This window comes from Cnephaeus nilssonii, assembly GCF_951640355.1.
Source record: "Cnephaeus nilssonii genome assembly, chromosome: 2".
Lineage (NCBI taxonomy): Eukaryota > Metazoa > Chordata > Mammalia > Chiroptera > Vespertilionidae > Cnephaeus > Cnephaeus nilssonii.
In genome coordinates this window covers 28,061,843-28,085,210 of record NC_137073.1, presented here as the reverse complement: position 1 = coordinate 28,085,210, position 23,368 = coordinate 28,061,843, and the positions used below count along the sequence as shown (strand labels likewise).

Below are 23,368 nucleotides of genomic sequence, written 5' to 3'. Positions count from 1 at the left end.
AGGCCCGATGCACAAAATTCATGCAAGGGGCTCGGCCCTCGCAGCCCCGGCTTCATCCAGAAGGTCGTCTGGATGGTCGTTCTGCTGTTCAGCCATCAGGTCTAATTAGCATATTACACTTTTATTATTATAGTCCCCATGTTGTACATTAGATCTCTAGAACTTTTATCTGCAGGATAGTAACTTGCTTCCAATTCTGAGAAAGGATAAGTATAAGAAGTCAAGAAGCAACCTTTTTTCAGGGGTTTAACTGTTTATTGTGGATTGCAACTAAAGACTGAAAATCACTGCAATACTCACCGTTAACATTCTGCTAAATAATATAGAACCTTTATGTATACCAGACTGGAATAAACCATACCATACAACAGAATACTATCTGTGTGAGGGAACACGATTTACCACTAGGGGAAAGCGAGATAAATCTATGAACTAAAGTGGAATAATCCTCAGGTTATAGCAAGGGAAGAAACCATGATACCTAGAGCCATTCTTTAATTCTGTTGGCTTTTCTCTTTGCTATACCCATCTATAGCATGTTCTTTTCAGCTGTGCCTCATCTTCTCAGTATCTCTGTGCCGTCCTCAAAAGTAGGGTAGCCTGTCCTTCAAAGGGAATTCTGCTGACAAATCAGTACAACGTGCTCTCTTGTATCTGTCCTCCCTGGGTCCAACGTTGCCAATCAGGGAAGACTTGGTCCATAAATACAAAGAACACCAGCTTTGGAGTCAGTTCGGACCTGTGTCTGCAGCATCGCTGAACTCTTGGGCAGGTAAGCAATTTAGTTTTTCTGAATCTGAATTTTGCGGCCTTGCAGATGGCAATGAAAATCTATGCATTTCCTATCTGTCATGAGGACTAAAGGAGGTAAAGCACATAAGCACCAGGTGCATAGTCAATACTTCATAAGTGACAACTGTCATGAACTTGTTTAGTGTCTAACGGGCTTGTTTAGATTTTATAAGCTCTGATTTCTCAATTCTCCTTCAGGAAGTAAACTCGAGCACTCCAGTCTCCCCTGGTAATCTACTCTGGAAAGGTAAGTACGGAAAGTGTCCACCTGGTTCTTTTGGCACCACCCTTTTAAGCAAAATTCCTTATTTCCCTTCTCAGGCTCAGAGAGCCCTTTAAAGAAGAATGTTCTTTGTCCTGTTGATTTCAAAAGGGAGTTTACCTTTTGTTGGATGCTTTCCTCATGTTTGTGGCTAAATGTATCATTGTACACTATAAATTGAATATTATATGTTATATAGAAGCCTGTATAGCAAACAGCCACAATTAAAAACAGATCAATACTGTGAACTGAAAGCCCAAACCTGGGGTAATGTCTATATTAGACTCCCTTGTTGATCTAAATTATGTTGTAGGAATACTGCCTTTTACAGTAAGTTTTTAAAAGGGTCTTGTTCTTTGTTTTCAGCTCTTTCAGTCTGACATGGCAGAAAAACCAATGTGCACATCCACGCAAACACCCGACGATGAAGACACAGTTGAGTACATCTTTCAGATAGAACTCTCCATTCTGTACTTCAGCAAGATTGTATAGTTTCAAAACACTGACTCAGTGCACCAAGATAAACCTAGATGAGAAAGGCTTATGTTTGGACATGAATTAACTTATACTGATTGGAGTTAAGCATCAAAGATGTTTAAATAATTATTGCATGTTTCTTGAGTCTGCAGACCTTATTAGTGGTGCAAGAGGTTATTCCTGTTTAACACCAAAGAATGACAAATTAAACCCCAGAGCCTCTCATTAGGTAACAAGAATAGTGCTGTTTGGATGCAAATGGCTGTGGAACTTTATGTACTGATAATAAATAACTTTCAAATGAAGTTTATTTTGGGAAGTGGTTGGGTGGCTACTTGTTTATTGCTTTATTGAGTGGGGGATTGAACCAAGTTCCATTTTAAGATGAGCTCCTGTTCTAGGGAAAATATATAGTAAGTTACGTAGAAATTTACACTGAAAGAGAGAATAGTATGTCTGAATGGGTGAAAACTTGGTTTTAGAATTCTGTTTGACCAAAATGTCAAATATATACATGAGTATTGAGCTATGTTAAGTAGTGTTCATTTGTGTCTTATGGTGTTTTCTCATTTTTCAAACACACGGGTTTTTCTATAGCTTAGTTTTAACCATCAAACTATCTTTTTAAAAAATCACTCTCTGATTTATATAATTTATGTTTCAAGTATATTACCAACTGTGCCTTAATCAGGATATTTTAATAGCGTAGGTAATTTAATATTGAAACACAGGAACAAACACATATACACATATACATACATGCACATGCAAATATTGCTTTTTTTTAAACCTTAACATATTTTCTCTAAAAACAGTGAAACCAAATAAAAGATTACATAAACTAAATTATAATTTATGCTTCACTTGGTATCTAGAGTTTTGCCATAAAATTAGTAAGATTAATATGGAGAATTTTCTTGGTTACCGTGTATCTTAAAAAGGACGGAATGGATAGAGAGTGTACTCTCCTCGATTGTAGAAAACTGTCAAGATTATTAAAAGAGAAATTAAAACATTTTTCAAAAAGCTGGGTTGACAAGTTAAAGCCACTAATGACTATGTTTAATGTATGCTCCATTAAGGTCTGAGGGGATTGATCATGCCTGCAATATGTGCTCATAACTGGAATCAAACCTGGGACTCTTCAGTTCGAGGGCTGACGCTCTAGCCACTGAGCCAAACCAGCTAGGGCCAGCTTCACAATGTAAATCTTTCCCTTTAAGTGTGCACATTCCTTACTGCAAGGGCACGTAGTCCATAATTCTGTCGCTAAGCTCACTGCCACACTCATCTCCTGTTCATAATACTTACCTCCTCCATCAATATTATCCTGTCTTCAGGAGGCAATCTGTCATCTGCAGTCTTTCTGAATTATCTTTAACTACTTCATACCACAGTCTTCTATCCTTCTTCCAAGTTCTTATATTTACTTTTGTATAATTTTGGTACTTGGTATGACATTAACAAATATTTTAACATTTTTTGAATGGTTTTCATCCTCATTCAAATTGTAGGCTTTTCATAAGGAAGACTCCTGACTTATGAAATATTGGGGTGTGAAAAAAAATTGAAACTTACCTAGTTAAATGTTCTCAATGTACAGAGCAAACAGAGGCAAAAGTGACTGTCAGATAGGCTCATAATGACTAGTGAATTTTCTTACTCAGCTAACTTGTCTCAGTGCCCCTGAAAAACAGAGTTCAGTGAGTACAGTTAACATCAGGGCTTGTCAGAACTTGTAGAGATTTTTATAGTTTACAAACTATGAATTTATGTACATTATTATCTCATTTGCTAGATGGACTTGTTATCAGGGATTAAAATAATCTGTTTAGCACTTCAGTTTCATGTGAAGACACATGAAGTAATCCTTTTAATAGTCGGTTAAACATTATATTTTTATATACTACCTTGTTTACTTCTTAATTTCCTTTACTTGTGCATGGTGCAAAGGTGCATTCAAGGACAAGATTTGAATAACCACAAATTCCAAATTAGTAGAATCTGAAATATTTGTTTTCTACATAAGATGGACATTTTGTAAAAATAAATACTAGAAGGAAGAACTTTTGGCCCACCAGAAGACATTTTTTAAGTAATAGTGATGATGCTATGGAAATCCCTGCTTGCTCTGTTTGTTCTGTGGTAAGAACTTGGTGCTAATGAGGCCAAGGTTGCAGGTCCTTTCTTGATAAGACAATGGGCTATATTTTGTTCTATATTTTGACACACAAAGCACTTTGATCTGATACCTCCCTGAGCTACAGAGTTAAAAATGAGAAAATTCTTTTAAAAGGGAGTCTAGGCCAGAGAGGACAGTGGAGTGTCCAAATCTATTATTGTTACATTAAAATAATCTTCAGATTATATGGATCAAAATGTTCTGTTTATAAGTAGAGAAGAACTAAGAATTTATCATATAGATAAAGCCCTATCTTCTAAGAGCACAAATAGTAAGGAATTAATTTTTTTTCTAAATTTCTTATTTGATTATATTTTCAGTTTGGTATTGTTAAATACACTTTCTTTAAATATGAAATCCCCATGGAATTCCTATCAATTAATCTTTGGTTGATTCCTGGTAGCTAGGGCTCAGGTCCTTTCCCTACTAATCACTGTTCATTCAACCATCAACTATTGATAGCTAGTTTGGATCTTAACCCTTATTTTGACATGAGAAGAATAAGTTAATTCTGATACTAATCATAGTAATATTACTAATTTAATACAAATGTTTTTCTTATAGCTATTATATCCATCATATCTATATATATAAAAGCCTGTGTGTCCCTTACGACTGAACTGGAACGACCAGTGGACCAGTCACTATGACGTGCACTGACCAGCAGGGGGCAGACGCTCAATGCAGGAGTTGCCCCCTGGTGGTCAGTGTGCTCCCACAGCCAACCTCCTGCAGCCCTTCCTCCCCGGCCGCCCCCCCCCCCCCCCTGCCATCAGCCCCGATAGGGGGCTGACAGGCCAACCTCTTGCGGTCCCCACTGCTGGCCGGCCCTCCTGATGGCCCCAATTGCCAGCCAGGCCGAGGGACCCCACCAGGCACAAATTCATGCACTGGGTCTCTAGTTATGTTATATTATACTGTATTATGTCCATCAATATTTGGTGTATATATTTAGGTGCTCCTATGTTGGGTGTATACATGTTTATGAGTTATATCCTCTTGTTAGATTGATCTCCTCATCATTATGAAATTACCTTGTTTGTCTATTGTTGCAGCCTTTGTTTTAATGTTTATTTTGTCTGATATAAGTATTGCTATTCCAGATTTTCTTTCATTTCCATTTGCATGAAATATCTTATTTCATTTCCTTCCTTCCTCCCTCCGTCCCTCCTCCTCCTCCTTCTCTCTCTCTCTCTCTCTCTCTCTCTCTCTCTCTCTTGCTCTCTCCCTCTCTTTCTTTCTTTCTTTCTCTTCACCCGAGGATATTTTCCTATTGATTTTTAGAGAAAGTGGAAGAATGAGGGAAAGACAGAGAGAAATGTTCCCTGTCAGGGCACATGCCCAGGTTTCAGCTCGAACCCCAGCAGGGGGCATGCAGGAGGCAGCCAACCAATTGATGATCCATGTTCCACTTTCATATCGATAGCTTTCTCTCTCCCCTCTCCCTTCCTTTCTCTCTAAAAATCAATAAAAATATTTTAAAAAAGAAATATTATATGATCTTTTCAAATGATATTTTCTATTCTGATTAAAATCTTGTGTTTTCTTTCAGCAAAAAGAAGAGAATATCCGTTGCTTAACTATGCTTGGTCATTTTGGTTTTGAATGTTTGCCTCATCAGTTGGTCAATAAATCTATTCAACAAGGATTCTCTTTTAATATTCTCTGTGTGGGTACGTGCCAAAATTCTCCTCTGAATTATTACTTAATTTTCCCAAATGCTCATTTCAACTTATCTTTCAGCAGTGCAAAACTGGTGCTGTTAATTCAAGAACATACCTTCATGTTTATATCAGTTTCCATCTTCTTAGCCAGATTACCTACACACTTTTTCCTTAAATGCTTCAGTACTCTTCAAAATCTGATACAACTTTGTGTATATTTTCTTTCTATATTACGTTAATGACTGAAGGTGTCAGGAGTAGCATGTATATTTTCAAGGACATCACTGTCTTTGGAGTATGTGGGACCCTTTAAACCACTTTGGAGTGTTACTTCTCAGCCATCAATACCCCTATATAATGTGTCCATGTTTATTACAGGGGAAACTGGACTTGGAAAATCAACACTGATTGACACATTGTTTAATACTAATTCGAGAGAGAAAAAATCCTCACATTTTCGCCCAAATGTTGAACTTAAAATTCAGACGTATCAACTCCAGGAAAGCAATGTTCAGTTGAAATTAACTGTTGTGACTACAGTGGGATATGGTGATCAAATGAACAAAGAAGCCAGGTGAGTGTGTTCTTATTTTAATTAAAAGTTTTTCTTACTCTTGGTGATACATTTCCTTGATTCTTCATGTTCCTTGGAGTTTTGCGTTGCTGCTTTCACATTTGCAGTTGCAGACACATCCTCAAATCTTTGCTAGTTGCCATCAGGTGCAATATACTGTTCATGGGTCCTGTTGTATCTGGGGCTTTCTATGACCTTGTATGATATCCCAGCTGCACATTTCTTTCTCCCTATTGTGGAGAAGGTCTTAAGAGTTTATTTCTTCTCTAGTTCTCACAGCTCACATGATTGACGGATGGAAACTTCTCTTTTTTTTTCCAGAAAGCATTTCAATAGATCAAATTTTTCAGAAAGTGGTTTCTCCCCTGCTCACAGAGCCTGGTCTGATTTCTCCGAGCACATTTCATTTGCCAGATTTCACTCTCACAACTGCACTCAACAGTGTGTGCACACAGAGCCAACGGCAGAATGGGGAGATGTGTGAGTTTAGCACTTGACCTTTGGAAGTGCCCACAGGCCCAGTGCGGGAATCAGAAGCTGAGGCTCTCTCCAATTTCACGAGTGAGATTCCTGCTGAAGTCCTGAGCCTGGTCAGCGCGGACCATGACCCTTTAATGCACTTCATGCCCTTTGATATATTTTTAAAAAATATATTTTATTGATTCTTCACAGAGAGGAAGGGAGAGGGATAAAGAGTTAGAAACATCGATGAGAGAGAAACGAAACATTGATCAGCTGCCTCCTGCACACCTCCTACTGGGTATGTGCCCAAACCCAGGTACATGCCCCTGACCAGAATCGAACCTGGGACCCTTGAGGCCGCAGGCCGATGCTCTATCCACTGAGCCAAACCGGCTAGGGCCCCTTTGACATTTTTATCTGCTTCTTTCCCATTCTCCTCCGTCCCTCCATTTATGGAGTTCCTGCCTCAGTATTCTGGGTTCTGCTGGGAGGAAAAGGGTATTTCTCTAAGGTTGTTGGGCACTTACTCCCTTGGCCCTGGGAGGGATTGCTACCAGCTGTTTCAGCCCCAGGTTGTGCTGCCTGGAGGGAAGGCTGTCACCGCCAAAGTTCCTCTTCCCTTCTCCAGTGCATCCAAATTTATCCTTTTTGCTGTGCTCCAATGGAACCTCCCATCTGATTGCCGAACTTCTACAAATACCTTTTATCTGTGGATATATGTGCACGTAAACACTCTCCCGTTTTCCCCTGACTGCTTGAAAGCGGGGTCGGGGCAGGTTTGCTGGCTTCTGCTGGTTTCAGAGCTCGTAGGGAGGTGCAGTTGGGCAAAACTCCTCCTGGTTCCCTGGTTTTTGGTGCTGGGTTCCACAGTTCCCACAGAGGTAGTACCTCTGTTAGTGGATAGATTAGGAAGTATTCATTGCCATGATTAGGATGTCACTCTTGTGAAATTTTACGTACAGTAAAACTTACTTTTATGGTGTATATTTCTGTGGGGTCCTTTAAAATTGAATTTATTGGGGTGACCTTGGTTAATAAAACCATGCAGATTTCAAGTGTAGGTTTTTAAGTTGCGTAGAGTTGCACCATGTCAGCTGGGACATAGAAAAGTTCTATCACATTAAAAAATTCTCTTGTGCTTTAGTCTATCTAGTCTTGTGCTGCTACCATACTGTATTATTTCAGCTTCATAATAAGACCTGTCATGTGAAGATTATATCTCCTTGGTTTTCTTTAATATGTTTTGACCACTCTTGGTCCTTTGTACTTCTATATACACATAGAAATGGGCTTCTGATTGGGATGACATTGAATTGAAAGATCATTTTGCCATTTCTAGAAACAATGGGAACAATAAGCCTTTATTAGTTTGTGATTGTTACCTTTGTAAGAACATGTTATGCACTTTTTTATTTATATGAAAAGCTATTGAGTGCACATATTAACTATTTATTAAATGGTAAAAATGTAGACTTCAGATGTTATTACTATGTTATGCTAAATGTTTAAATAATCATTTTTCAGCTACCAACCAATAGTTTCCTACATAGATGCTCAATTTGAGGCTTATTTTCAAGAAGAACTGAAAATTAAACGTTCCTTTGCTGACTACCATGATACTCGTATCCATGTGTGCCTTTACTTCATTGCACCTACAGGACATTCTCTGAAGGCCCTTGATCTATTAACCTTGAAGAACATTGACAGTAAGGTGTGTTTGGTAAATCCCTCAACTGGTCAAGATTTGATAGTTATTTTGAGATAATATATATCTTTCAGCCATTCTCATCTAAGAACTTATTTTGTGATATGTGTGTGTGTGTGTGTGTGTGTGTGTGTGTATATATATATATATATATATATATATATATATATATATATATATAATATTTTTTCCATTAATGTTTAAAGCATTTGTATTAGTGTCCCAACAACACCATTACAAAACACCACAGACTTACGGGTTTTAAACAACAGAAATTAATTTTCTCACAATTCTCAAGGCTAGAAGTGCAAGATCAAGGTGCTGCCAAATTTTGTTTCTCCTGAAACCTTTCCCGTTGGGTGGCAGATGGCTGCCTTCTCACTGTGTTCTCACGTGGTCTTTCCTTTATGCACACATCTGGTATTTCTTTGTGTGTCCAAGTTTCCCCTACTTATTAGGACACCTGTAAGATAGGATTAGGGCCCATTTAAAGATTATGTTTCCAAATACAGACCGTTCTGAGGGTTAGGGCTTCAGCATATGCATGGGGGGAGAAGAGACATATTCAGCCCATAACAGCATTTGATAAGTTTCCATCTTATCTTGCTTTCTAGAGAAATTTAATTAGAAAATGCATTAGGATAATGAGATGCAGGTTTTAAAAAAATAAAAATTTAGTTTTTCTTGTGATTGAATGATAATTCAGATTGAGGTCATTTGCCCATATTTTTGAAATTGAAATTGCTTTACAGTATTACAAAATGATCCCATTAACATTTCTCTGGTACCACTGATGTTTTGTTTTTAAATATATTTTAATTAATGTCAGAGAGGAAGGGAAGGGGGAGGGAGGGAGATAGAAACATCACTGATGAACGAGAATCACTGATTGGCTGCCTCCTGCCATGCCCCACACTGGGGATCAAGGATCGAGCCTGTAACCCAGGCATGCGTCCTGACTGGGAATCTAACCGTGACCTGGTTCAACCACTGAGCCATGCCGGCCGGGCCTACTTGTGTTTTGAAACATGAAGCTTTCATGGTCCTGGCTAATGGCCCTATCAGAAGGATGCAGAATGCAACATGTATTTTTTTTTTTTTCCCAACAGAGGGTCAAATTACATATGAAAGAAACTTAGGCCACGATATTCTTTTCTGGCACTCAGCCCTGATTAAACATACTGCTTTCAACTTTATTCAGCTGTAGAGAGTGACTATTCTAAAATCGGGTGGAGGGTATCAAAGAAGGCCTGACTTTTGCTCTGTTTTGTTCAAACTAGAAAGAAATTTTGTACTTAATCTCATCTATCACCAAGCAGTTAAAATAAGTTATATTTTTAGTTAAAATTAAGAGTTGCCTTAACAAGACAAAAAAAAAAAGTTGCCTTAATTCCTCAGTTTGTAATATATTCATTGAGAAGGGACACACAATTTTCTTTTAATTTTAAAGCCATCTGTAATCGTCATGCTCTTTTCAGATACAGGAAACTGCTCATTTTTGCAGGGACATTTTACATAAAGGGGTGGGCAAGGGTGTGGCTATGCTTGTCTTCTCTCCCAGGTTGATCAGCTCTCCTTGCAATAAGTGACTTTTGTTCCTAAAATCTGAACACCTGAGGAATTGTTAACATAGAAAGTTTTTATTTCATTTAAAAAATATTTTTATTGATTTCAGAGAGGAATGGAGAGAGAGAGAGAGAGATAGAGAGAGATAGAAACATCAATGATGAGAGAGAATCATTGATCTGCTACCTCCTGCACCCCGCCCCCACTGGGGATTGAGCCTGCAACCTGGGTATGTGCCCTGACCAGGAATCCAACAGTGAACTCTTGGTTCATAGGTCAATCCTTACCCACTGAGCCACAACGGCCCGGCGAAAGTTTTCATTTCTTATCTTCTATACTAATAAAAGGGTAATATGCTAATTAGATCGGGTTGACCGACTTCCTTCCGGACAAAGCCATGGTGGTGGGGGCCAAGGCAGAGGCAGTGGGGGGTGAGATCAGCCTGGCAGTCGGACATCCCCTGAGGAGTCCCAGATTGGAGAGGGTGCAGGCCGGGCTGAGGAACCCCCTCTGTGCACAAATTTTGTGCGCCGGGCCTCTAGTGTGTTAATTATTTGCTATCACAGAGGGTTTCTATTCCCAGTTTTGTCACCAATACAACCCAATGCGTTTATGTTAGACTTGAATCTACCTTAGCAGCTGTTTGCTTTTTACTGTGGAAGCTATTGTTCACAATTATAAAATTAGACAAAATTTTGAACATTTATGTGACAACATGGAAGCCCTAGATTGGAACAAGGATTTTTTAAAAAGTACTTTGAAGAATCTAAAACAAAAACAATATGTTTAAAACAGGCTTTTACACATTTCTACTTATATCACAGAACTTGACATTGTATAGGTATGCTTTAACAAAATATCTTATTATAACAGTAATAAGACATTTTAGAATTTTGCATATTGTTATTTTCTACAAAGTTCAATTATTAAGCTGTAAACACAAGGAGACAGGAATAATTACATTTTAGAATTAGAAAGAAAATATGAATGCTTTTCAACCTCAAATATGCTATATGGAAATAATTCCTTTTTACAAATTGTAAACATATTTGTTAGCAAGGTGCTATATACACACTTACACACATTTAGCCTTTAGAGTGTGGCAATAAAAATGTCTATTATTTTTGTGTGGTCTTTGGAAATCACAAGCAAATCTATCTGCAAAGACATATAGGTAGAGCAAGGATCTATTCAAAAGCAAGATGAATTTATGAAGAAGGTGATGCAAATGAATGACAGGTAGAGGACAAATTGTTTTATAATTTTGAGGAAAGGTTTCTTCTGCTTTTTTGCACTCAGATAAGAAATCGAATTGTTAATGGACTAAATACATTACATCATCTTACTACTTACATTTTACTACCTCTTGATGTGTTAGAAACAGAAAGTTTGAGAAAACAACAAAAATTAAGACTTCTAAGCCTGAACTCTCATAAAAATATATCTTCAAAAGAACTGAATATTTTGGAAAGCAATTTTGTGAGGAAAGCATGATAATCAGTGATTATCTAGATATTTATTGTCAGATATTTGAGGTTTCTGACTGTAAAAATTCCAGGGTTAACAACAAATTCTGAATAGTGAGATTTTGTTTCTTTCTTGCCAGGTGAACATTATACCACTGATTGCCAAAGCAGATACAATTTCTAAAAACGATTTACAGACATTTAAGAGTAAGATAATGAATGAATTGATTAGTAATGGCATCCAGATATACCAGTTCCCAACAGATGACAAAACTACTGCTCAAGTGAACTCCTCAATGAATGTAAGCTTCTACTTAATGCTAATTCTATTTTACATGTGGGAATCAAATATAATTCATAAGTAACAATATTAGTAATATACTGTCACTCTATCTGACCAAGAGACTATAAATAAGTTATTTTCCCAAAATCCAGTGTCAAAAATGTTTTATTTATTTTTAAGATTCAAAAAACAAACCACATTTTATTGACTTCAGAGAGGAAGGGAGTGGGATAGAGAGATAGAAACATCAATGATGAAAGAGAATCATTGATCAGCTGCCTCCTGCACGCCCCCCCCCCCCCAACACTTGGCAACCGGGTCATGTGCCCTGACAGAGAAATGAATGGGGAACCTTTCGGTGCACAGGACAACACCCAACCAACCAAGCCACACGGGCCAGGCAGGGCAATGTTTTATTTTCTTGATTTTGACAAGTGTTCACTGAGAATCAATTCTCTTTTTTTAACAGCTTTATGAAGATATAATTTACATACCCATTAAAGTATACAATTCAATAATTTTTAGTCTTTTTAAAGATACGTGCAACCATTATTGCAATAAATTTTAGAACATTTTTATCATCTAAAATAAACCTCATACAGCCAGCTCTTCTCCACTATTACCTGTGAGCCTTCCTCTCTACCAACCCTAGGTGACCACTAATTAAGTTCTTTCTCTGTAGATTTCTCTGATCTGGACATATAATATGAATGGAATTATATGATATTTGGTCTTTTCATATGCTTGTTGTCTATTGCATGCTGTTCTGAGTATTGTAATGAATCTAATGCGATTCTGCTCTATCCTGCCCAGGAAGTGAATCATCCCTTTGTCCAGACTATCTATACTTTATGTTACCTGCCCATTAGTAGCCATCTTGGTTATCAGATCGACTCTTGTGGTATTATAGTGCTTGTTCAAGTGACCCTTATTTTATTTAATAATGCCCTCAAAACATATAATAATAGCCTGTGGTAGTGCATGAGTTGGGTGGGGTGAGGTCTTAGGGGGGCATCAGGGTGGAGTGAGTGGAGTTTACCAACCTAATGCAGAGCCATATCTGGGCCTGTGGGGGAAGGGCTCAACGCAGGGACAATGGGAGCTGTCCCTCCAGTCCCGAAGCCACACAACTCAGTTTCTCCCTTATGTCTCTGGCACCTCCCAAGCTGCTGTCCCTCCACAAGACCCCCTGGAGAGTGCCATGAGCAAGTGAGTCTGTGCACGGGCCCTGTAAGAGGATGCCTGGGTTTCTAGAGCCTTTTGTCTCACCCAGAGAAATGCCATCCCCACTGATGATCACAGCCAGGTGTTGTGGGGGCTCTTCTTCCCAGCACCAGTGTTCCAGGCTGGGGCCCCGTGGTGCGGCTGGGGCCCCTTGTCCTCTGCAGCTGAGCTATGTCTCCCAATTCTCAGCTGCCAGACATGGGTGTGGGGCCAGCCCATTTTGTGTCTTCACATCTCCCACCAGTCTCACATGGCTTCTTCTTCTTCTTCTTTTTTTTTTAAAATATATATTTTATTGATTTTTTACAGAGAGGAAGGGAGAAGGATAGAGAGTTAGAAACATCAACGAGAGAGAAACATTGATCAGCTGCCTCCTGCACACCTCCCACTGGGGATGTGCCCGCAACCAAGATACATGCCCTTGACCGGAATCGAACCTGGAACCTTTCAGTCCACAGGCCGACGCTCTATCCACTGAGCCAAACCAGCCAGGGCACATGGCTTCTTCTTTATATCCTTAGTTATAGGACTTCTGTTCAGCTAGTCCTCAGATGGTTCTCCAGGTTGATTGTTCTATAATTAAAAAAAAAATTCTTTATTGTTGAAAGTATTATATATGTCTCCTTTTCCCCACATTGACCTCTCCCAGCCCGCTCTCGCCTCCCAGCACCGGGCCTCAACCCCCTATTGTCTAGGTCCATTGGTCATGCTCATATGCGTGGATACAAGTCCTTTGGTTGATCTCTTACCCACCACTTCTACCCTCCCCTGCCTTCCCTCTGAGGTTTGAAGGTCTGTTTGATGCTTCTATGGCTCTGGATCTATTTTTGTTCATCAGTTTATATTGTTCATTATATTCCACAAATGAGTGAGATCATGTAATAGTTATCTTTCTCCGACTGGCTTATTTTGCTTGTAATTTTTAAAAAAAATGTATTTTATTGATTTTTTTACAGAAAGGAAGGGAGAAGGAGAGAGAGTTAGAAATATTGATGAGAGAGGAACATTGATCAGCTGCCTCCTGCACACCCCTACTGGGGATGTGCCTGCAATCAAGGTACATGCTCTTGACCGGAATCCAACCTGGAACCCCTTCAAGTCCCCAGGCTGACGCTCTATCCACTGAGCCAAACCAGTTAGGGCTCGCTTGTAATTTTGAAGTATTCGTGGGAGGAGGTGATCACAGAGTTTACCTACTCCACCATCTTGACTGGCTTCCCATACCCCATTTATTTTAAGATATCAAAACTAAATAGATTTTGAAATTAAAAAGCAATGTAAATTTTAAAGTTATTCTCCTGTAGTACATTTTCTTTAGATCTTGTCTTAAAGATTTTGGCCTCTCTTACCAAATAGTACACCAAAGAATGCATAGGGAGTAATTTTTCATCAAAACCAATGAGTAGACTACTGTTAATTATTAAATATTCAACATAATGCTTAACAAATTTTATCTTAGACATTGTATATCAGCTCTTGCATTCAGTCATACCAGCTATATAAATTCTGACAGATCATTAAAATCTTGTATATACTGCAGCAGCATCCTGTTCAAAACTTTATCCTTACATATGATTGTCCTCCTACTTTGCTTATCTTCTTCCCAAATCTCCCTTGAATGGCCTCAGTTTTCAGACTTCTCTTGACTCACCATCAAGTGATTAAAGTGACCCTTTAATTGTATTTAGAATTCATATACGTGTCCATGTATGAATATGTCTATATTATATAAAGCACTATTTATTAATATACTTTATATTGTATATACGTGAACTAATTATTATAGTTATTCTCAATACTTTTGTCTTTTAACTTTACACTAAAGTTAAAAGTGATTTGTACATTATTTTCTTGACATTATTTTTGTGTTTCAGGGTAAAGATAATGCGAGAAAAATTATTTGTCTGCTAGAAATCTTTTCTCTTTGTATTTCCCACAGCATAATACCTTGGTTTAGGCTCTACTCAGTAGATAGTTTTCAGGACCTGACACTAATGCTTGCAGAAATCAATGTGCACATATTTGCTGCCAAGTCATAAAATCTGAGGCAGGGTAGATCCCTTGTTTGAATAAGCTTATGATGTTATTCTTGTCTCTGTTGTTTCCATAGCAGAAATAAGAGTAACAGCATATGTCATGTTGGTATAAGGACATGATTAAAATTGTCCTTCCTTTATAGGAACACTTACCTTTTGCTGTAGTGGGGTGTATGGATGAGGTGAAAGTTGGAAAAAGGATGGTCAGAGGCCGTCTCTATCCTTGGGGAGTTTTACAAGGTAAATATGACAGTGAGCAGGCTTGCTCTGGACTGGTCATGTGTATGTGTAGGTATATATGTTGTATATAAATATGTTGTATATGTAGTATGTACTATAATGATATATACTATAAATATCCTATATTATCATAGCCTCAAAATATTTTAACTTGTGCCAATGTTAGTAACTGTTGCTAAACAGTAAACTAACGGTTGCTAGTAAGGAGCACAGATTCTGTTTCATTTAGGCTAATGCTTACTTTGATTATGATTTATTCTCCTAGGAGTTTGCTGGAAGGTGCTTTAGGCAGAAACCCACAGAGGCTACACAGAATCTCCTTATTGACACGTTTTCCATCTGCACATCATCTCCCTATGCATGAACCATCACATTCAGAATGTTGGAAAGTGCTTTGAACCAAGGGACTTTGAACATATTGAAGCCTAAATATTAGTGTTTAAAACATATTACATAAATTAATTACTACCAAATTTATTTTTTATTTTATCTTTTTAATTTATATTTTGATTGATTTCAGAGAGGAAGGGAGAGAGAGAGAGAGAGAATCATCAGTGATGAGAGAGAATCATTGATTGACTGCTTCCTGCATGCCTCTCCTGGGGATCAAAGAATGTGCCCTGTGCCCTGTGCCCAGGCCTGTGCCCTGTGCCCTTGACCAGACTCGAACCTGGGACCTTTCAGTCCGCAGGCCAATGCTCTATCCACTGAGCGAAACAGCTAGGGCTATAAAACATTGTAAAGTGGTCACTAGAAAAAAGGATTGTAAGCTATTTTAAAAATGAAGAAATATAACTTACCTTTGGATTATACTTAGACATTCCTATTTGTTATCTAGCATCCTGATGAGTTGGAATATTGTAGTATCCAGTCATTTGTTGTCTAGTTTATATGCTTGTAATACTAATTATTGGGGATTGGATTATCTCTACTTGTACTAGTTTTTAAATTGATGTATTAGAAAAAAAAATTTTTAAACAAGATGTCTCTTAAAATATATATTTTTATTGATTGCAGAGAGGAAGGGAGAGGGAGAGAGAGAGAGAAACATCAATGTTGAGAAAGAATAATTGATAGGCTGCCTCCTGTAGGTTGCCTACTGGGGATGGAGCCCACAACCCAGGCATATGACCTGACAGGGAATCGAACTGTGACCTCCTGGTTCATACGTTGATGCTCAACCACTAAGCCACACTGGTTAGGTAGACATTTTTTAATTTATGAAACATAGTTACAAAAACATATTTTAGTGAATATTAAATTTGGTTACAATATCAAACACAATACAAAATATGTTGTACTCAGTCTTCTGAATGTGACAAACACAAGAGAGAGCCACGTGAATTTGTTGATTTATTTTAAATATTGACCAATTTGGTCTCATAAATATCTTGTATAAATAGAATATGATAACTTAAGCATGCACAATTATAAAGATCTTTATGGGAATGGATTTAACCTAATGAAATTATTTACTTTACTGGAATTGGACTAATTCTTTGTAAGCACTCTGTAAAATACCTTGAGGGTAGCTTGTAAACTATTAGCATAATTATTAGTGAAAACTTATGCCATATGTTAATATAACATAACATTATTTTATTGTTTCATATTTATATTTTGGCTGATAAATTTAAAGTACATTTTCTGGTTTATTAAACTGTCTATAATTGGAATGCACCATGTAACTATGTTGTGAAAACAATTTTAGCTATTCATCAGAATGATCCTTTAGCTGTTATTTTAAATGTTTTTCATGCATACATTTATTCGATAAAACTTATTGAGTGCCAGGGATTGATAAAGTGCTGTGGCTTTATTATTTCTCTGTCTAGTGGAAAATGAAAATCACTGTGACTTTGTTAAGCTCCGGGATATGCTTCTTTGTACAAACACGGAACACCTGAAAGAAGTAACCCACACTAAGCACTATGAGTGTTATAGGCGCTGCCGACTGCAGAAAATCGGCTTTACTGATGTGGGCCCCGACAACCAGCCACTTAGGTGAGTCAAGATCTTGCTAGAACAAGCTAAGGGGTGATTTACAAAGCCCCTACAATCATGGGATACAATCGTTTTGGAATGAGAAGAACTGTACTTCTCATATCGTCAATTATTCTGAATGTTATGTGCATGTGTTTTTAAATCATTTTCAGACTTAGAGAACATTTGTAAGAGTAGCACAGTGCAAGGGCTCATGTATATGCTAAATTATGTGTACCCACTATGTGTATGCGCTAACGTGTACTATATCCAAAAGAGAAGTTCAGAAAGGAGGTTGAAAATTATTAGCAAAGGTTGGCAAAGGATATTGAGAGGATGCAAAGAATATGGAGGACTGGGTGGAGGGAAGAGGAAAAGCAGCATTGCAATGCCATGGAAGTCGAGTGAAAATAGTTGGAGAGCAGGTGTATTAAGCTATAGTGAAGAGAAATAGGATTTGCGCTGCAAAAGTATGACAGTTGTATTAGTGTTGGTACTTTGAGCACAATCAAAATTGAACTGGCTGTCTTAAATGAATCATAGTTTGAAAGATACCTGGCTTTATTTTAATTATTTTGAGAACCGCATATATTAGAGATTCTTGCAAATTTTATTGTGAGAAAATGTGAAGAAGTGTGATATCATAAAAAGTGGTGGGAGCAAGAAATCCCTGATATAACTGCTTTCAAAATTCTAGAACTTTTTATATATACTCTTTTTAAAAATAGATTTGAGAGAAAGAGAGAGAGAGTGATTGATTTGTTGTTCCACTTATTTATGCATTCATGGTTCTTTCTTTTTTTTTGTAATCCTCACCCTAGGGTATTTTTTCCATTGATTTTCAGAGGGAAGTAGGGAGAGAGAGAGAGAAAGAGAGAGAAACATCGATGTGAGAGAGACACATCGGTTGGTTGCCTCCCGCATGCTCTCCAACTGGGCTGGGGATCAAATCTGCAACCCTGGTACATGCCCTTGACTGGGAATCGAACCCATGACCCTTGAGTCTGCAGGCTGATGCTGTAACTACTGAGCATGCCAGCCAGGGCTTATTGATTGTTTCTTGTATATGCCCTGACCAGGACTGAACCCACAACCTTGGCATATCCGAATGATGCTCTAACCAACCAACCTACCCAGCAAGGGCTATATTCTCTATATACAGTACTCTTATATTCAGTATTGCACCCACCTCATTTTTACATCTCATGATATAGAAATTCCCATTTCTATATATGGGATAATATTGATAAATGTTTTTAGATGTGACTTAATATATAATATATATTTTACATGTTTATTTATATTAGCATTTTTATATAAAACTAATAAAATTTTCCTTTTAGTTTTCAAGAGATCTATGAAACCAAAAGAAAGGAGTTCCATGAACAATGCCAGAGGGAAGAAGAAGAATTGAAACATAAGTTTATGCAGCGAGTTATGGAGAAAGAAATAGCATTTAAAGAAGCTGAAAAAGAAGCAAGTATTTCTAGTTTGATATGATTTGTGTTCATTTTTAGGTGTACTATTAATTTAGGGCATTTAATCCCAATAATTTAGTTGATTTCTTTTTTATTTCAGAGAAGAATGGAGAGAGAGAGAGAGACAGAGAGACAGAGAGAGAGAGAGAATCATTGATCGGCTGCCTCCTGCATGCCCCACACTGGGGACCAAGCCTGCAACCTGGGCATGTGCCCTGACTGGGAATCAAACTGTGGCCTCCTGGTTCATAGGTTAAACCACTGCACCACACCGGCCAGGCTAGTTGATGTTTTTTAAGACGATTTGCTATTTTTCAAAAAGTAGCTATTTACCATATAAATTTTGAATTCAGCCTTTAAAAAATTATAATCTGTAATTTTTTTCTAGTGCATTTAGACAATTTTCTCTTTAATAAGCTCTAAAATAAGTTTGTAAAACCTGTTTATCTTTATTTTATTTATCATTTGAATTTTCATACAAAAAGTTTAATTTATTTCACATTCAAACTAGTGGCTTCTGTGAAGTCATGTACTTCCTAACCCTATTACTGAGTTAGAAAATTTCCTACACTTTCATAAGTAAGCAGGTAAATGTTGACTAATGAAAGTCTTGATTAACTAAGGAACTTCTAGTTGGTTAATAATGGGGGTTATGTTTTCATTTCATTCCTTTCTGTTTCCAAGGAAATGGAAAAAGTGGTTACTAATATAATTTTGATTATTTGACACCAATAGTTTTAGGCAAAGGAATATATTAAGAATCATACATATTTTTCTCTTAGTGAATGTGGTTTCAATTTAAGAATATTTATTTTTAGTAGGTAAATTGGAAATATGAACTTCTTTTTCTATAGAAACAAGTGCTGTATACCAGATGTTTCAGTCAGGGACAATTGAACTATGAGCAACAGAAATTCCATTAGGTTAGGTAAAAAAGGATTCATATTTTTGCATGTGCATGTTCCCTTGTTCTAGTGCCACTTGTTGAAGAGAGGTCTTTCCTCCAGTGATTGCCTTTGCTTCTTTGACAAAGATCAATGGACTATGCATATGTGCATAAGTGCATTTACTTCTTGAGTACTGTAGCTTTAGTTAGAATACTATAGCCAATCTGTAAGTCAAGTAGCATCAGCACTCCAACTTTGTTCTCTTTCAATATTGTGCTGGCTTTTTGGGCCTTCTGTTTTGCCAAATGAACTTTAGAACCAGTTTATCAATATCCATAAAATAACTTGCTGGGATTTGGGATTGCATTGAATCTCTAGGTTATGTGGGGAAGAATTAACATCTTGATAATATGTAGTCTTTATATCCACAAACATGTAACATCTCTTCATTTATTTAGTTCTTCTCTGATTTAAAATGATTTATTTATTTATTTATAGAGAGAGAGAGAGAAAGGGAGATATATATCTTGATTTATTGTCCCTTATTTATGAATTCATTGGTTGCTTCTTGTATATCCCCTGACTGGGGATTGAACCCTCAACCTTGGTGTATGGGTATATGTGCTGCTGAAGCGAGCATGAACCTTGGTGTATTGGGACGTTGCTCTAACTAACTGAGCTACCTCGCCAGGGCTCTTCTCTGATTTTTAAAATCAGAGTTTTGTAGTTTTCCTATATTTTGTTAGATTTATACCAAAGTATTTCATTTTGAGGGGGTGCTAATGCAATTGGCATTATGGTTTAATCTGAAATTCTACCTGTTCATTGCTGATATATAGAAAAGCAATTAACATTTAAAAAAAATTTGGAATGTAATTTTTAATCATCTTTTACTTTCAATTACAGTTGACATACATTATTATATTAGTTTCAAGTGTACACCCCAGTGATTAGAAATTACATAACTTAAGTGATAATTCCAATAAATCTCATACCTATCTGACATAATACATAGTTATTAGACTAGTATTGACTATAATCCCTACACTGTACTTTGCACCCCCGTGACTATTCTGTAACAATTTGTACTTCTTAATCCCTTCACCTTTTTTGCCTATCCCCCCAAAACTCCTCCCATCTGCCAACTGTCGAAACATTCTCGTTATTCATAGCACTTAAATCTGGTTGAAGTTCTACTAATTCTTAAAATTTGTCTGCTTATTGTATATTTTCCTCTAACTCTCAAAGCAGGCACCTTAACCCACTTGTTAGCTGCTGTATATCCTCAGCATTTAGAACAAAGATTAGCATGGAGCAGGCTTTCAGTAATTATGATTCTGTTTCTGTTCTGCTTGTTTATTTTGTTTCTTTAGATTCAATTGTTGATATACATTTATTGCCATTTTATTTCATTTTTAAAATATATTTTTATTGGTTTCAGAGAGGAAGTGAGAGGGAGAGAGAGAAACATCAAGGATGAGACAGAATCATTGATCGACTGCCTCCTGCAGGTCCCCAACTGGGATCGAGCTCGCAACCCAGGCATGTGCCCTTGACCGGAATCAAACCCATGGCCCTTCAGTCAGCAGGCCAATACTCTATCCATTGAGCCAAATCTGCTAGGGTTATTGCCATCTTATTGTTCATATTTTTTATTTTCTTCTTAAAGAAGACCCTTTAACATTTCATAGAATACTGGTTTGGTGGTGCTGATGAACTCCTTTTGTTTTTTCTTGTCTAGAAAGCTCTTTATCTGTCCTTCAGTTTTGAATGATAGTTTCGTTGGGCAGAATAACCTTGGTTGTAGGTCCTTGCTTAGAAAAGCAACTAACTTTATATCCTGAAACGTTGCTATAATCTCATTAGTTCCAGGATATTCTTTTTGTCAATTCTTTTGCACTTTCTACAGTGATGATCATGTTACCTGTGAACAAGACAGTTTTATGTCTTCTTTCTCAATCTGTAAATATTTTATTTCCTTCTGTTGTCTTATTGCCTTAGCAGGGACTTCCAGTACAAAGTTGAAAGGGAGTGGTGAGAGGATACACACTTGCTTTGTACCTGTCTGGGGGAAAAACTTCAGGCTCATTGATATTTGAAATGTTTGTATACTAGGATGAAGTTTAGCTTTCTCTGATTTCTACTCTCACACTCCCATGTTTAAAAGAAACGTTTCCGCAGTGATTACTTACAGATACCACACTCACATCCCCAGCCCTTCCAATCATTCTTCTTGCCATTGTATCTAGATGCTCATTTGCATCTCAGGGCTGAAGATGTAATTGCAAGAAACATCTGACTCCAGGAAAGGAAAAAAGAATCTTTATTTAGAACCATGATCTCAGCCTTTGCTGCACAATAAAATCACCTGGGGAACTTTCTTAAGCACTGATGCCTGGGTTTCAGCTCTAGGTCATCTGATGTAATTGATCTTGTGCAGTCTGAACATTGAGAGATTTGTAAGCTCACTGAATAATTCTAATGAGCACCTAGGGTTGAAAACCACTGGTGCTCACCCCGTGTTTGTGTTCTTCACAGCCATATACACCAGATGGTTAATATTGTGGCAGTAGAATCCCCCGGTCTACTTGTTTTTCAAAAAGTTAAGCTTCAAATAAACTTGTCCTTTAGAGTTTTATGCCATACTAGAGGCCCGATGCACGAAATTCGTGCAAGAGGCTCAGCCCCCTCTGCCGTGGGCGGCTGCCTCTGCCTCGGCCCCTGCTGCCACAGCTTCCTCCGGAAGGTCGTCCAGAAGGACATCCGGAAGGATGCCCGGTTTAATTAGCATATTATGCTTTTATTATTATAGATAAGCCATACCTTCTCTGATGCATACAAGCAATCCTTACGTTGTTGAATGAAGTTGTGTTAAGATCTAGGCCCAACTCTAATGGACTCTTTCATATGGCTGATTATATTTATTTTAAATCCCACAGATTAAATACAACCTCACAAGTAAATAAAAAGTAACTGAATGAGGTCTTTGAAATTTTTTTTTCTATAATTATGCTAATTTCACTGAACAAGAAAAGGTCTTTATCATTTAAAGTCTTAACAATTGTTTCATAATTCATGCTATATTTCAATGTGTATATTTTTAATGAGCATGAATTTATCAAATTTTATTTGAAGAGATTTATGGGGAAGTGTAGAGTGAGAAAATACACATCATTTGGAAAAACAAGTATTTAAAAAACTGAGTGTTGCCCTAGCCAGTTTGGCTCAGTGGATAGAGTGTTGGCCTGCAGACTGAAGGGTCCCAGGTTCAATTCCAGTCAAGGGCACATGCCTGGGTTACGGTCTTGCATGCAGGGAGCAGCCGATCAATGATTCTCTCATCATTGATGTTTCTGTCTCTCTTTGCCTCTCTGAAATCAATAAAAATATATTTATGAAAAATAAAAAACTGTGTTGTTTATAGCCGTAGTTTTTATTACATTTGGTTCAATGGGGAGACACTTTTTAATTGATGAATTTTTAAAATATGTGAATGTTTATTTTAAACATAAAGTTTTAAGATTGTTATTAAGATCAAACTCCACTTTGACAATTAATATATGTTTGATAACCAGAAAGAAGCCAAGCATGTTCCCAGGGATACCCCCACATTTGAGTCACAATTGCATCTTTGTTTCACAGCTACAAGACAAGTTTGAGCGCCTTAAAAGAATCCAGCAAGAGGAGACAATAAAACTTGAGGAGGAGAAAAGAAAACTGGATGAAGAAATCATGAATTTTTATAAAATGAAGGCTGACTCTGAAATATCGCAGACTCAGAGTTGCGCCAATATAAAAAAGGACAAAGATCGTAAGAAATAGCCCTCTCTCCCCATTCTCTGTTGGAGAGCCCTGTCTCTTTGGATCCTATCTTCCTGGGAGATTATCTTCATAGCACTTAACTGATTGAAGTTCTACTAATTCTTAAAACTTGTCTGTTTATTGTATATTTCCCACCAGCTCTCAAAAGCAGGCACCTTGACCTTCTAGTTAACTGCTGTATCCTCAGCATTTTCCTTATCAAAATCTACTGAGTGATTTCTTGATAGTTTTTATTATAATAAAAGATTAAGTTTTTTATTAGGAC

General features: G+C 37.4%; 1 protein-coding gene across 3 annotated transcripts; it reads left to right on the top strand.

Annotated features, from left to right (window-relative positions):
* Positions 1-1,432: 1,432 nt before the first annotated feature.
* On the top strand, positions 1,433-23,103 carry SEPTIN14 (septin 14; the record flags this gene model as incomplete). 3 transcript variants are annotated; one of them, XM_079799781.1, is made up of 9 exons in its annotated part: positions 1,433-1,489; positions 5,266-5,386; positions 5,756-5,951; positions 7,938-8,124; positions 11,291-11,452; positions 14,837-14,933; positions 16,769-16,937; positions 18,260-18,392; positions 22,924-23,103. In XM_079799781.1, the coding sequence occupies 9 exons, from the start codon at positions 1,436-1,438 to the stop codon at positions 23,101-23,103; spliced, it is 1,299 nt and encodes a 432-aa protein (XP_079655907.1). The 3 variants fall into 3 exon arrangements, with proteins under 3 accessions (XP_079655907.1, XP_079655906.1, XP_079655908.1); XM_079799780.1 differs by having other exon boundaries at positions 1,436-1,489; positions 5,269-5,386; XM_079799782.1 differs by lacking the exon at positions 1,433-1,489 and having other exon boundaries at positions 5,272-5,386; positions 18,260-18,396; positions 22,928-23,103.
* Between the last annotated feature and the right edge of the window lie 265 nt (positions 23,104-23,368).